The following is a 15,254-nucleotide window of genomic DNA, read 5'->3' as shown; positions in this document are numbered from 1 at the left end:
GGGTTTTGATGGCTTAATTTGGGCCATTAACCAAGACTGACGTAATTCTTCCCAGGGCTCTTACCTGAGAAGGTGCAAGCCAAGTGGGCCTCTGTAAAGGTAGAGATGATTGCATAAAAGCCATTTTATTGTTCTTGTCTCAGCTTTTCTGGAGCCAGGCTTGGCACAGGAGGAAAGCTGGGGCAGGAGGGGCGGGGGGGGGGGGGAGGTCATAGCAAACTTACCCCTGCATCCCTGTGACTGATGTTGCTGTTACCCCTTCTAGACTACATACCTGGGTTCAAACCCACTTCACCTTTTCTTCTGGTAGATTAGATATGTGACAAGACACATAATGTCTGTTCCAGTCAGATCCTTCTTCACTTAAACTTGGATCTGTCTTCGAGGTATCTCCCTTTCTCATCTACAGATTGAAGAGATTTAAGAATAATAGGAAGCTATGAACCCTCTTCAGATCTTGATTCAAATGAACTGTAAAACAAAAATTTATAAGACAATAGGGGATATTTGAACACCGAATATTTGGTAAGAGTCAAGACTTACTAATTTGTTTAGGTGTGCTTATGACATGGTGGTTTTAAAAAACAAGAATTCTAATCTTGAAGGGATGCAAACAGAAATATTAATGCAAGAAATATTATCATGTCCAGCGTTTGCTTCAAAACAATCCAAGGTAGAGGAGGGCCAGGAGGTATAGTTGAAGCCAGATGGGTGATGAGCAGATTTTTATGGAAGGTGGGTGGTGTACCTGCAGGTTCATTATACTTTTCTCTCTATTTTTGTATATGTTGAAATTTTCCTCTGAGAGAGAGACAGAGATACAGAAAAAGCTCTCCCTCTCTCACTTTCTATTCTTTTCCTGTCGCTCCAGAGAAAGACACTTCCATCTCCTCAGTGTCTCCCTTGCTCTTATCATCAGAGGCAGGCTCCCAATAAAACGGAGTCACACGTAACAGCTCAGGGGGAGTCCCTGCAGCGGCAAGTTGAGAAGAGGCATCCCATCCCAAAGAAATACACCACGAGTGGCGAAGTTTCCAGCACCATGGCAGTCCGGAAGGGAGGACATTTCTGAGCGGATGGGGGGTGGGCAGGAAGCCCCTTGTAGGAAGCCGGGGCAGAGGGCTCCATCCCCACCCCCACCCCCCCCACCCCCTCCACCCCGCTTCTCTGAGCTCTGTTGTTACCGTGGGCGGCAGGCTTTGAACTCAGCATTGTGCAGAGACAGGGAGGTGCTGTGAAGTAAGTGTGAGCAGCTGGTTGAATTCGTAAAACTCTGATTCCTCTGATGCGAGATGAAGAAAACGCTACTTAGCTGTCCAGGTTTGCTGTGGGCAGTGACCGCGCGGCCCGCCAGCGAGCAGGGCCGGCCTGGCGCCAGTCGCGCCTGGTAACAGCTTTCAGTAAACACTGCCGCCTTCTGCAGTGAAACCGGGAGACCTGGGCAGGACATGGCTCAGAAACTGCTTAGCTGGTAGAAACCTCAACCTGGGCAGCCAGGCCTGCCTCAGGCCTCCCCAGGCTGCGGCTCCATGCGCCGCAGGCCCCTTGTATGGTGGGTTGGGCTGCTCGTTTGCAGGCCAGTCCGTCCGTGTATAGACCAGATGACCCTGTCTAATCCCTGCCTGCTCTCGGCCACCCACATTATCGCGGGTCCTTCATAGCCCTCATCGGCCATTGTGTGATTGGTTTATATGTTTCCTTGATGATGGGCATGGCATCTCTATGAAGGCAGAAACTTTGCCTCGTTCCCCACTTTGCCTACCAAAACAGGTGCTCCAGAAGTGTTTGCGGAATGCAAGAGTGAATGACTGAATGAATGAATGACCACGCATATGTGTGTCTCCCCAAGGAGAGGGCAGACCGGCTGAAAACAACAAAAAATTTAATACCTTTATTTGGGGTTTTGGTTACAAAAGTAATACATGCTTATTAGTTTTTAAAATATGCAAGTGTATAAAGTAAAAATGGAAAATTATCCCCTTCCCTCCATTGCCTCTCTCCAGAGGTAACCATGGTTATACTTGGATGGAGTCTCTTTCCTATAGCACGAGGGTGGGGTATCCCCCACTCCCTTCCCACCATGAAGACCTCACTGCTCAGGTCAGGAGACACCTGCTCTTTCACTGCTCTCCCCATTCCCAAGAAAGGGCCTCTGAGACTCCCCAGAGACACAACACCACAGCTTTCCTCTTTCCTTCTGGTGCTTCTGCCTCCCGGCTGCCTCCCCCGCTACCCTCCCCTCTCTTCACCCCCGCCAAAGCCAGAGCCAAACAAAACACAAAATGGCCCCAGAGTAATTAGAAAAACTGAGCTCCAGAGTTGGATGAACTTGGTAGGAATCCTGCTCTGCATCTCCCAGGTGCCTTGGCCCCTTCTGCGCCTCAGCTTCTTCCTAAGGAAAAGGAGGAGGATTTACTTATAAGATTGGGGTGTGGCAAGGGGTAAGTGGGGCACATGTGCAAGGGAGAGTGGGACCAGGTGGTTCATACAGGTTAGTTCTGCTTTCTCCCTAATATCACTCCCTTGGCTGGACTTTGATTGCTTCCCTGTCACTCTTATTTTGCTAGAGATGAAGAACAACATTTTTTTTTTAACATTTTTAAACATTTTTAACATTTTTATTCTTGGAGACTCCAGCTTCATCATCTCCTCTCCCTTCCCTTCTCTGGGTTTGGTCCTTCTTTCCTCCCTTCGCCATCTTACCAAACGGTGGTCTAAGGACCTGTTTAAAAAAAATTTTTTTTTTTTTTAAGATTTTATTTATTTGCGAGAGAGAGAATGAGAGACAGAGAGCGTGAGAGGGAGGAGGGTCAGAGGGAGAAGCAGACTCCCTGCTGAGCAGGGAGCCCGAAGCGGGACTCGATCCAGGGACTCCAGGATCATGACCTGAGCCGAAGGCAGTCGCTTAACCAACTGAGCCACCCAGGCGCCCTAAGGACCTGTTTAAAGAGGTCCGAAGAAGTCTGGCTGAGGCTGGAAGGAAAAGGGGGAACCCACAGCGGGGCTCCATGCCCCCAAGGTCACAAGAATCCATTTTCTGTCCGTGAAGATGGAACAGAGCCAAAGTTCAGGCAGCAGTTATATAATCTCCTGACTGTTAGGCTGCCAGCCTGATAACCTACCTCCCCTAATGTTTACTGTGCTTTCCTAGAGCTAGAAAGAGCCAGAAGGAGCATGGGCCACACCCACCCTTCTTTGCAGTGGCCATGCCCAGTATCAGGGTAGTGTACAACCTCCTGGGATTAACAGGCCTGGGCTGGGGTCCCACGCTCCCCAGGGACAGCACAGGGCAGGAAGCTCAGGGCTCTCCCCATATCCCTTCGTGTGAATCTGGGAGTCAGCCAGCTCTGTTGGACTCTGGTTGGCTAGGGAAGGGTGGCTCAGATAGAGGAGGGAGCCCTTAAGTTCCTGAGAAGCAGCATTTGGCAGGCTCAGGCCAGAAGGAGGCTGACTAGGGTGGCCCACCATGGGAGCAAAGACAAGCCAGGGGCCATGGACACCTCTCTTGCCAGCCTCAGCCCTCTCCCTGGACTGCCTCCACCTGTAGCCCTAATTTGGACAACTTTTCCCAAGCACGTTGCAGCCTCTGGAGGAAGCATTCTGGGAGAAAGCAGCAGGTAGAGGCTAGGGTGCCATGCAGGAGCCACCGAGCACTCCAGGTCCGAGGTCTGGGCATGAGAGAGCCGGCAGTCCAGGATGGAACAGTGCTTTGCAATTCTTGTCTAGGACAAGCAAAATCACAGCCTCTTTGGAGGTAATGACTCCAGGACTTTTGATGAGAGGGTGAGGATGGGCTTTCTTTCTCTCTCAGATCTTGGATATTAGGCTACTTCAAGCCCCAAAGCAGGAGAGTAGAGGAGGTATGACATGAGACCTCAGGAGGAGGAGGAGGCCAGAGGGGCGGGCTGAAGGCAAGGTAAGTGAAGGGAGCCAGCAGACGAAGAAGCCAGCAGAGGCGAAGAAGCAGCGCGAGGGGCCGCCCCGGGGGGACAGCTGCACCCACATGGCTGACTGGGGCCCGTGCCTGGCCAATGGTGTAATGGTGAGGATGCAGATATAGGAAAAAGGCAGGAGAGGCGGAGGGATACTGGGGAGAAGGGGGTAAAGGAGGCTCCCTGTCATGGGCGGCCACGGAGCATCCTCCTTGTGGGCTCCCTCACCCACGGGAACCAGGCTGGACAGACGCCCATCATACGGCAGCCCAGTTTTGTTCTCCTTCCTTCCACTCCAGTTTGGGAAGTCCATGGATCTTTCTGCGGGCAGTCTCAAGACCAAACTTTGTCCCTTTCACTACCCAATAAAAACTTCACCCCACAGCTTTCATCCAAGGAGATGAAAGTGGCTTCTGTAGACACAGAGTCAGCAGGTTCCTAGAAGAGTGGGGCAAAGTTTACCCTTGTCAGGCAGCCAGCTTTCAGGAAAGAGGGGGCCCTTGGCTTGAGGATGAAGGACTGTTGGGGTGGGTTCCCTTGTCCAGCCCATCAAACCTGGGCTTCTCTGGATGAGGGCAGCCCCAGAGAGAGCTAACAGATCAGGCCTCAACCCTGCCTTAGTTCTTCAGCAAGCAGTTGCCTTTTGCCCGGAGGCCATCACATGTCCCTGCGACACTATCCTAGCAGGGCTCAGCAGCCCCGGCCCGCACTGAAGCCTCCAGCTGGAGCTCTCCTTCTTTCCTGGACAGGTGGAGACCCTTAGAGTTTTAGGACTCGTCACAGGCCAGTGAAGGACAGTGGCACCATGCTGGGCTGCCCTGGGGCCCTGCTATCTGCCTTGGGAGCTGTTGAGGTACCAAGCGGAGAGATGGGGTTGGGGGGACTCCAATTCCACCTCCTGAGATTTATGAGGGCAATAGAAAGTGATGAGGAGCACTGCCAACTTCCCTTCCACTTCAAAGCTCAAGGCGGGGCACCTGGGTGGCTCAGTTGGTTAAGTGACTGCCTTCGGCTCAGGTCATGATCGTGGAGTCCCGGGATCGAGTCCCGCATCGGACTCCCTGCTCAGCGGGAAGTCTGCTTCTCCCTCTGATCCTCCCCCTCCCATGCTCTCTGTCTCCCATTCTCTCTCTCAGATAAATAAATAAAAAATCTTTAAAAAAAAAAAAAAAAAGCTCGGGCGCCTGGGTGGCTCAGTTGGTTAAGCAACTGCCTTCGGCTCAGGTCATGATCCTGGAGTCCCGGGATCGAGTCCCGCATCGGGCTCCCTACTCGGCAGGGAGTCTGCTTCTCCCTCTGACCCTCCTCCCTCTCCTGTGCTCTCTCTCATTCTCTCTCTCTCAAATAAATAAATAAAATCTTAAAAAAAAAAAAAAAGCTCAAGGGGAATACAGGAGTCTGGAGGAAGTGAAACCTGGATATTCTAAACCCTGGTTCCTGTCAGGGCAGGAAGACCTGGGTGAGCAGCTGGGTGGGTAAGGTTGTGCCTTTTGGAGCATGGATGGCTGGAATGAGAGGGTCCTTTTAGGAGAGAGCTGACCCTGGCTGTGGATAGGAGCAAGTGGGCCCACAGCCCGGGGTGCCCCTCATGGCGAGAAATAGATCCAATTACAGAGAAGAGCCTTTAGAGGCAGGGACACGTGCACACACACGCTCACACAGACACACACACTCACACACACAGCCGTAAACACCCTGGCAGGCACAGGCTCCCACAAGGACACACAGACGTGCCCAAGTCCAGACAACACAACACTCACGCTGGCACATTTTCACACGCAAAGACACGCACACACACACACAGGCAACGCACAAGTATACGAGACCATGCACATTCGCAGACCCAGGCACCCACAAAAGAGATGGGTGCACAGGCACAGCGCGTATCTGCATGTGCACAGACCCCTGTGCTCGCGCGCACACACACACGCGTGCGTGCGCGCACCCAGTAACTCAAACACCGGGTAGCCTCCCGAGCCATTTGAGAGCGTCCTGGCCAGCTGCCCCGGGTCTTTCACTCTTTCACTCTGGGCTGCAGCCCAGGCCCTCCTCCTGCCCCACCCCGCCCCCAGTTGGTTGTATAAATTCCTTCCCTTTGCCCCTTCCTGGCACAGCCTGTCTGCAGCACCAGCACAGCCCCGGTCAGGACCAAAGCACACCAGCAAGCCTCATGGGTAAGGAGGGGCCTTCTGACAGCCAAGTGCCACTGACCTCTGGCCCACAAAACAGGAAGGGACAGAAAAGCCAGGTCGGGGGAAGCTGGTTAGGGGAGGGGGTGTTGAACTCTGCTCCAGTGTCCCCACCCCCACCCCTGCATTTCCCAGTTCAGCCAATGTTTCTAGACCTGCAAAGAGAGGAGGGTAGAGGGACTGCTGGGATGGGTGGCCCTGGACCCCCACCTGGCTCCCCAGCGGTGGCCTGGAGGGCTTCAGGGGCCTTTCTGCAGCTGGGAAAATCTGGTAGGGGTGGGGGCATACGTAAGGAAAACCTCTTGTCCCTGGCTGTCACCATAGGTGAAAGATAATTCTGATTCCAGCCCTGGGCCAGATTTTTACTCTAGGAAGTAGGAAACCCAGGCCTTAGGGGCCAGATCACTGTCTAGCCACCCTGAACCCCCCCGATCACTCTGAAAGGGGAATCAGAGCCCACACACTCTCACTGGGGCCCTGTTCCATCCAGTGCCTCCCAACTTCCCAGTCCCAAAAGCCCCCCTATTCCCCATCCTCGGGCTCCCGGATGTCGGGCTGAGGAGGAGTTCGGGTCTGCTTGGGAGTATCGAGGCCCTTGTCCCCTTGCATCTGGCTCTTTCCTGGCCTGGCAGAATGCCTAGCAGCCAGCCTGACACTGGGAAAACCCAGTGAGCTTCTCCTGGGTTCATCTCAAACCCAAAGGTGTTCAGAGATGGTGCTTGAGATGCTTAAGACAGGGAGGGTGTCAGGCAAGAACACTGATGCTCCTGGGGACCTGGGGTTGCACAGGGCCTGACTGACTCTAAGAAATGCTGGGGTGGGGGGTGGGGGGTGGGGAGGGGAAGATGATGCAGCCGGCAGCACCTCCCTCACACCTTCTGTCTGTCTCTGTTCAGCTTTGCGGGTTTCCTGTCTCTGTCTTGATGTCTTGGAGTTTTGAATTTCCTTCTGTTCTGTGTCCAGCAACCTCCTTCCTCACCCCCTTGCCTCCCGTGCCAAGCCCTGGCACAAGTCTCCTTCATTGCTTTGGACTGGCCCTCTCACCCTGCCCCACCCAGCCCAGTCCTCTCCCTGGGATTACTGTCCCCCACTTCTGGCGCAGCCCTACCCGTATATATACGGCGCTTCTCCTTTACAAAAGTACTTCTGAATACATTGGCTTATTTGACTTTCATAGTCACCTAGAAAAGAAGGTAAGATATTATTACCCCCTTTTAGCCAAAGAAAAAGAGAAAGTAAAGAGAGCAGATATCAGATCTGGACCTTCAAACCAGGTTTCTGCACTCGAAAACGCCGTTGCCACCTCCGGGCCTCCTAAGTCACTTGGCTGCCATGAGTAGGAGACCTGGTTTCCCGGCTGAGGGCCTGAGCCCAGGCACCAGTGTGGCTTGACTCCGGCTCCTCCCACCTCCCCACTTGCGTCCCCCCAGCTGTCAGGGCAGTGGCCACGCTGGCCGCGGGCCAGGGCAGGGAGGCAGCGCCCCGTCTGTGCTCTCCAGTCCAGGATTTCTTTCAGCCTGCAGCTCCCTCTGTGCGTGCTATTCCTCAGCTCTTCCTCCCGGTCAGACCCCAAAGCCTGCTGCCTGAAGCCTGGTCCTGCTGGCGCTCCTTCTTGGCCGCCAACTTTGGTGCCGTAGATCCCTGTGGCTTCTCTTGCCAGACTTCAGGGCCACACGCTACAGCTCTGCTCGGTGGGCCTCTGAGCCCTCCAGAGCTGGACCAAACACAGATAAAGGAAGTGGGGCTCACGGCGGGGGGGTGGGGGGGTGGTGGAGAAACTGGTCTAAGGACAGCCAGGTGGTAACAGCCCTATGGCCTCGAACTTCAGCCTCCTGTCCCTTCCTTCCCAGACCTTTGGCTAAGTCATCCAGGTTCTGGCCAGCAGCCTGGGGGCAGGACCCAGAGGGGAGGAAAACGGGAAGTGCCCCAGGTCCGGTAGAGATCCCGGCTGGGCCGAGCTGAGCCCCCTCGCTAGCTGAGGGCAGCCCGGGCGGACTGGCTCCGGTCAAGCGCAACGCTGCCCGCTTGACGGCACCTTCCTGTGTACCTCTCCTCAAAGCCCGCTGTGGTGTTCTTGGGACCTTCTTTTTATACACATGGTGTGGAAGTTGAGCTGGGAGGTTAAGTAACTTGCCCAAGCTCCCATGGCTAGTCAGCGAGCCGCTGGGACTGGGGTGCGAGTCGATGTGGTCACTGCTGTGCCACCCAGCCTCTGTCGTGCTCACCCTTCGCCTGCCCTCCCCTGCGTCCTGCTTGAGTGTCTGTCCATCTTCAGGTCCTACCTGTGCAGCTCCTTCTGCCACAGGCACACACTCACCAGAGCTTTGAGGGGCTGGGAGACTGGTGGCAGTGATGACGCTGGAGTTGACACAGGACCCGGGACGGTGTGTCTGCCTTGGCCAGTGGTGGGGTGTGTGTGGTGGCATGTGGGGAGGGAGCCTTCGCCCTCCAGAGAGTGGTCCAAACGACGTGCCCCACTGTTTCCACAGCTACAAAATGCGGGAAGTGTGGACCCGGCTACCCTACCCCTCTGGAGGCCATGAAAGGTCAGTGTGCAACGTCCGAGAGCCCATGCCCCCGGCAAGGAATTCTACAGGCCAGCACCTTCGACTGATTCCACCGCTACTGGGGCTGGGCCACCTGAGACCTCGGCCTCGGCACATTCAGCACCGCCCCTGTCATTCCTCTCCGCCCTGCCATCCCCACTAACTGCTTGCTACCCTTTAGGACCCAGGGAGGAGATTGTCTACCTGCCCTGTATTTACCGAAACACTGGCACTGAGGCCCCGGATTATCTGGCCACTGTGGACGTTGACCCCAAGTCTCCCCACTATTGCCAGGTGAGGTGGAGCTCGGGCACTGGAGGACCCTGAGACCCTTCCTCTGGCCCTGGCCCCAGCGATGCTCCTTCCCAGTCCAGCCTTCTTCACCTTCCTTTGGGTATGATTGTAGAGTGTGTTCTCCACCCAAGGGCACCCCTGAGGTGCTGGGCAGTGATGAATTCCAGGCTGTGCTGTGCTGCCAAGCCCAAGTGGGTCCAGGGATCACAGAGGCATGGTCTGGGTGAGCACCACCCCTCCCCACTCCCATCCTAGGTCATCCACCGGCTGCCCATGCCAAACCTGAAGGATGAGCTGCATCACTCGGGATGGAACACCTGCAGCAGCTGCTTCGGGGACAGCACCAAGTCACGCAACAAGCTGATACTGCCCTGTCTCATGTCCTCCCGCATCTACGTGGTGGATGTGGGCTCCGATCCCCGGGCCCCGAAGCTACACAAGGCATGCGCCCTGTTTTTTGCTCAGGGACCCTGGGGGTGGGCAATGGAGGCGTGAGAATAGTTTTTTGTTTTGGGGGGAGGTTTGTTTTTGTTTTGTCTTGTTTTGTTTTGTTAATTTTCCCTCCCTTAGGCAGGAGCCTCCAGTCCTTCCTTTTAACATGTTTTTGAGCACCATCTTTGTGCCACGCACTCGAGGCTGGCTGCTGGTGATACAGAGTTAACACTGGCAATGGCCCGGGCGAGAAGCTTCTGGTCTCACAGGGATATGAGACAGGGGGAGAGAAGTCAGTGCTTTCTGCCTGCGGAGTTAGCAGTCTCTCAGACTCTCCCTGGCTGCTCTGCAGAAGCTACCAGATTGAATCTCTGTCCTATTTCCACTGGGAAAATTGTGTCCGTGTCTTGAAGGAAAAGAAGGTGGGGTCAGCAGATAGGAGTAGGGGAATGGGGGAGTCGTAGGTGGGTCCCCCCAGCCCTGTAAGATTCTGATGCCATTCCTTATCCCCCTCCAGGTCATTGAGGCTGAGGACATCCATGCCAAGTGTGGCCTGGGCTACAACCACACCAGCCACTGCCTGGCTAGTGGGGAGGTGATGATCAGCACCCTGGGAGACCCCAAGGGCAACAGCAAAGGTAACTGCTGGCACTGTAGGCACATCTGTGGGGGGAACAGATCCCAAGCTGGGGAAGGGATAGAATGACCTTCCAGGGAGAACCAGAGGGCTAGGTCTCATCCAAAATTTAAACCATAGTCAATTAACTTCAGTTGTTTCAATTATTTCTATGAAGATGAAACCTGACTGATGAATTCACTTAAAAGTTATAGTCAGAACAGTCCGCTGTGGGGAATGTGAGCACAGACATGGCCCCAGAAAAGGCATACATTTGATGTCAGCCTTTATGAATTCAGGAGCAAGTCTCACAGTCCTTGGGACCCTTCATCTTCACATTTGCTCTCTCATTTATGGTACGATCAGGGCTGACACAAAATGTCTACTATGTGCCAGATGCAACCTCTGAGGGAGCTGCTACTAGGAGCTCTGGTTTCCAGATGAGAAAGCAGGGCACAGACTGATAAATAACTTACCCAAAGTCGTACAGCTAATGAGCTGTAGGGGTGGAACTCAAACCCAGGAATCTGAATCCTAATCACTACACTGGGCTGCTTCCCTCTGAACCTTACCCATTTTGTCAGCGCCCTCCATCTGACAGCTTGGAGCAGACTATCAGCTCCTTTTTCTCAGAGATGGGAGAAAAGTGACACTCCTAGATTTAATAACACTTCAGAATTGACATCTAGTTGTATTTGCAAAGAATTGTCCAGGCTTCATAACATACCGAGCAAGGGAAAACATGTTGGGCATTCATGTTGAATGAGAAGTAAATATAATTTGTCTGCTCTTAAAAAAAAATGTAGTGAGCAGAATGGAGCCTAGACTCTGGGAGGAACCCCACAGAGAGTGGGAGGCTGGGCAAGAGAAGCACGGGGTGTTGAGTCCCAGGCTCTTGGCTCAAGGGAACAGAAAATATCCCCTGTGGTCTGGAGAGGACAGGGATGAAATTGATGGTGGTAAGGGCACCAGAGTGAGTCCCCACCTCCCACCCAGTCCTCTGGGTGGGACCCTTTGGACACCTGAATCGAAGGCGCTGGCAAACCCAGTGGGAGGAAGGGGCACCAGGCCATGGACTTGGAGCCTCTTGGACCTGCCTGGGGGTGAGGGCTGGCTGACGGTGGCAGCTCTGTTGCCTCTACCTGCCACGTTACTTCCTTCCCTCCTCAGGGGGTTTTGTGCTGCTGGATGGAGAGACGTTCGAGGTGAAGGGGACGTGGGAACGGCCTGGGGGAGCCGCACCTATGGGCTATGACTTCTGGTACCAGCCTCGACACAATGTCATGATCAGCACTGAATGGGCGGCTCCTAATGTCTTTGGAGATGGCTTCAGCCCTGCTCACGTAGAGGCGGGTGAGAATGCCCTCCACAGGCCAGCAGGAGCCAGGCACGCACGCCGCTCCTCTCTGCTTGAAAACCCCTCTCCGGGCCTCTTACTCCCCTCCTGAGAACCCGACTCTTGGGGTGCTGGTATAGGAGTGTGCTGAGTACTCTGACTTGCTCACGCATCTTTCTAATCCCTCCCACTGGTTTTTTCAACCTAATGCGCGGGGCTGTGCCCTGGCTTTTGCCCACCGCCCCCTGCCTGGATCCTGAGCCCATCCTCTGGTCCTGTCCCCACCCCAGGGCTATATGGAAGCCACATACACGTGTGGGACTGGCAGCGCCACGAGATGGTGCAGACCCTGCCTCTGCAGGATGGGCTCATCCCCCTGGAGGTCCGCTTCCTGCACAACCCCGACGCAGCCCAGGGCTTCGTGGGCTGTGCCCTCAGCTCCACCATCCAGCGCTTCTACAAGAATCAGGTGACCTGTGTCCTCCAGCCCTCTCCTCCCAGCAGTCCCAGCCTGTACCTCTGCCAGGCTTCCATAGCCGTGAGGCACCCCTCTCTCTAGGCGTGACCCAGGCCCCTCGGCCTGGCTCCTGAGCCCAACTTCTCCGAACAAAATCCAAGGCCACTTGCTCTCTCTCTCTTCTCTCCTCAACCCTAAATTCCCACGTATTCATTCAAAAAGTATGTGTGAGCTTCTACAGTAGGCACTGTGCTAGGTGCTGGGAATGCAGTGGTGAAGCAGACGTCATCCCTACCTTAAGGGGCTTGCATCGGACTTAGACCCCAGTGGCAAGAAGACCCTGCCTCGGCTGGCTCCCTGTAGACAGTAGGCCCTGGAGAGACCCACATCTGACCCCAGCCCCCCGATCTCACAAGCTCACCTCTCTGCCTCCCAACCCCACCCCCAGGGAGGTACATGGTCAGTGGAGAAGGTGATCCAGGTGCCCCCCAAGAAGGTGAAGGGCTGGCTGCTGCCTGAAATGCCAAGTGAGTGCCCGGGGCGGTGGGGGGGGGTGTGTCAAACGGGGCTTCCTGGCCGGGGGACAAGAGTCCTTAAAGCCTCTGAACCACACTCCCACCCTAGGCCTGATCACGGACATCCTGCTGTCTCTGGATGACCGCTTCCTCTACTTCAGCAACTGGCTGCACGGGGACCTGCGGCAATATGACATCTCTGACCCGCAAAGGCCCCGCCTCACGGGACAGGTGGGGCGCCAACAGAATGGGGAGCGAAAAGGAGGGAGGAAAAAGAAGTCTGGGGGTGAGGGAGAGGGTATGAAGTGGCTGGGGGGTGATAAAGGAGGTGCAGGAATAGCAAAACTGGAGGCTGAGGGATGGTGCAGCCCAGGTCTGTGGGGAGCCATGGCTATACGTGGGGAAAGTGAGGCAAGCTGCTCTTCCTGCAATGTGCTCACCTCCCACCATTGTCCTCCTTTATGCTCTGTATCTCCCTGCCCAGCTCTTCCTTGGGGGCAGCATTGTTAAGGGAGGGCCTGTGCAAGTGTTGGAGGACCAGGAGCTAAAATCCCAGCCAGAGCCCCTGGTGGTCAAGGTGAGGATTTACCTCCCCTCCCCCTCCTCCAGCACCCCCTGCCTCGCAGGGCCCAGCCCAGCTCATGGGACCCTCGGATCCATGCTGGAGAAGTATGGGGTGGGGGGCATACTCCATGATCCCCCTCCAAGGACCCATATGTTACCATGGGCCTGACCCCCTGGTTTTCCCAAGGGGAAACGGGTACCTGGAGGCCCTCAGATGATCCAGCTTAGCCTAGATGGGAAGCGTCTATACGTCACCACGTCGCTGTACAGTGCCTGGGACAAGCAGTTTTACCCTGATCTCATCAGGTGAGAAGCAGACCGCCTGGGCTTCCCTCCCTAGCCCTCCTCTCCCAGAAGAGTCTGGCTTTCTGAAGACTCCTTGGGCACGCCCACCTGCTTCCACCCTGCAGGCCCTGCTCCTTCCCTAGGACCTACCTCTGCATCACAAACCCTTGGGGGAAGGGGATGGCCACCGCTGACCTCTCTTTTTTCCGCTCCCTGTTTCCACCAGGGAAGGCTCCGTGATGCTGCAGATTGATGTAGACACAATAAAGGGAGGCCTGAAGTTGAACCCCAACTTCCTCGTGGACTTTGGGAAGGAGCCGCTAGGCCCAGCCCTGGCCCATGAACTCCGCTACCCTGGGGGTGACTGCAGCTCTGACATTTGGCTCTGAAGTCCACCCCTGGTAGCCAGTCCACATCTGAGCCCTCACTTACGCAGAGACCTGGCTTCGCTCTGCTCCCTCTCGGCCCCCAACCCTTGGCAGATTGTCCCACCAAAGCCAACCTGAGGCTGTTGGAATATACTGAGTAGTGTCTTCATTTACAGATCACTGTTGCATGTTGCTCACTGGCTGTTTTTACATGAGCTCTTGGAAATTACTTTATCAAGAAATAAACTGGTGAACCTATTCCTCAGATCACGTCATCTTTGGGGGCACAAGGTCTATGACTTCCCGTCTGCTGACCCTTTGTATCTTTTTTTTTTTTAAAGATTTTATTTATTTATTTGAGAGAGAGAATGAGAGAGAGAGCGAGCATGAGGGGGGGAGGGTCAGAGGGAGAAGGAGACTCCTCGCTGAGCAAGGAGCTCGATGCGGGACTCGATCCAGGGACTCCAGGATCATGACCTGAGCCGAAGGCAGTCGCTTAACCAACTGAGCCACCCAGGCGCCCTGACCCTTTGTATCTTGCATGGGAAAGTTCTGATGAGTACTCCAAGGGAGTGACTAGTTCATACCAGTGATGACAACACAATACTAAGGGTGCCCAAATCTCACTTTTATGGCCAGACAGAATGTGAAGATTTTGGAGGTGGTTGTCACAAGGAGACCTGGGAGGAGAGAGTGTCAATGGGTGTTCCTAAACTTTATTATTTTTTAAACCCATGCTTTCTTTTAATGAATGTAAAATCTCGCCCACAACCCCCAAGAGAGTGTAGTGTGCCCCCTCACACACAAGGGACACCCCAGACCCCTGACATGGATGGTGCAATCTGCTGGCGAGAGTACTGGAAGGAACACAGAGTTGTCGGGAGGTTAGGCGTGTCACCTCCCATCTGGAAGACAGGAACATGATCGGGCAGGAGGGCCGGGAACATCAAGGTGAACCAACCCAACAGACCAGGCCTGGCTCTCTTGTCTCCATACCTGGATGGTGCCTTAGGCCCTTGCCCAAAGCAGAGATGTCTCTTTTCTCTGCACTAGGTCTTTCATTCTTTATGAAAGGGATGAGACAGGAGTTTCAGGAACCTAAGAGACAAAAGCTAGGCAGTAATTCTATTGACTCCTTAACTCCTTACCCAAGACGATACCAAGCAACATTCAGGTATCAGCCTACATTCTTCTCTGCCTTCCATAAAGGTGTCTTGTTTTAATTAATTATTAATTAATTAAATTTAAAAAGGTGTCCTGTTTTAAACATTGGAGCAGTCTAGGACTCCCAAGATGGCACTCCCAGGGCACCCCAAGAATATAACACACTTTTTTCCTTTGGGGTCTCTAAATATGCTCCTTGAAAGATCTACCTCAGCTTAGTCCTGATTCCATCCCCCTGCCTTACCTGTCATCTGGGCCAGGTTATCATATCCTTTGGAAAGCCTCCTTCACTGACTCCCCAGGTAGGGACCTCCAGCACTTAACCTCAGCATGCACATATGTCACATTATATTGAAACTCCCTGTTTATTCCCAGCACCTGGCTTGCATCTTAGCACATAGTATGCTTTAAGGAATAAATGAACATAAAGGAGGTGTGTGGGATGAGTGAGTTACAGGGAGCCTTGGGATTTAGTGGGTCTAACCAGATGTTTCTCTCCTAGATTTCTTCCCTGTCCTTTTCAATAACCAAACTGCTTCAGAAAGAAAAAGGATGG

The 15,254-nt window shown here is 54.2% G+C and overlaps 1 protein-coding gene across 2 annotated transcripts; it reads left to right on the top strand.

Annotated features, from left to right (window-relative positions):
• The first annotated feature begins 6,012 nt into the window (after positions 1-6,012).
• Positions 6,013-13,792, top strand: SELENBP1 (selenium binding protein 1). 2 transcript variants are annotated; one of them, XM_045896637.2, is made up of 12 exons: positions 6,013-6,106; positions 8,611-8,667; positions 8,849-8,961; positions 9,217-9,402; positions 9,911-10,031; positions 11,180-11,362; positions 11,636-11,814; positions 12,251-12,329; positions 12,427-12,548; positions 12,802-12,894; positions 13,069-13,187; positions 13,393-13,792. In XM_045896637.2, exons 1-12 carry the CDS (start codon positions 6,103-6,105, stop codon positions 13,553-13,555), a joined length of 1,419 nt encoding a protein of 472 aa, XP_045752593.1. In that variant the 5' UTR covers positions 6,013-6,102; the 3' UTR covers positions 13,556-13,792. The 2 variants fall into 2 exon arrangements, with proteins under 2 accessions (XP_045752593.1, XP_045752594.1); XM_045896638.1 differs by lacking the exon at positions 6,013-6,106 and adding an exon at positions 7,296-7,314.
• The last annotated feature ends 1,462 nt before the right edge of the window (positions 13,793-15,254 follow it).

This window comes from Mirounga angustirostris, unplaced genomic scaffold (genome assembly GCF_029215605.1).
Source record: "Mirounga angustirostris isolate CCGP_5_RB_7025 unplaced genomic scaffold, mMirAng1.0.hap1 SCAF_4, whole genome shotgun sequence".
NCBI lineage: Eukaryota > Metazoa > Chordata > Mammalia > Carnivora > Phocidae > Mirounga > Mirounga angustirostris.
This window is presented reverse-complemented; position numbering and strand designations above follow the sequence as displayed.

Coding starts and splice junctions, on each gene's coding strand:
- SELENBP1 (XM_045896637.2), top strand. Junction 8,668..8,848: donor CCCTCTGGAGGCCATGAAAG/GTCAGTGTGCAA, acceptor GCTACCCTTTAG/GACCCAGGGAGGAGATTGTC. Junction 12,330..12,426: donor GCTGCTGCCTGAAATGCCAA/GTGAGTGCCCGG, acceptor CTCCCACCCTAG/GCCTGATCACGGACATCCTG.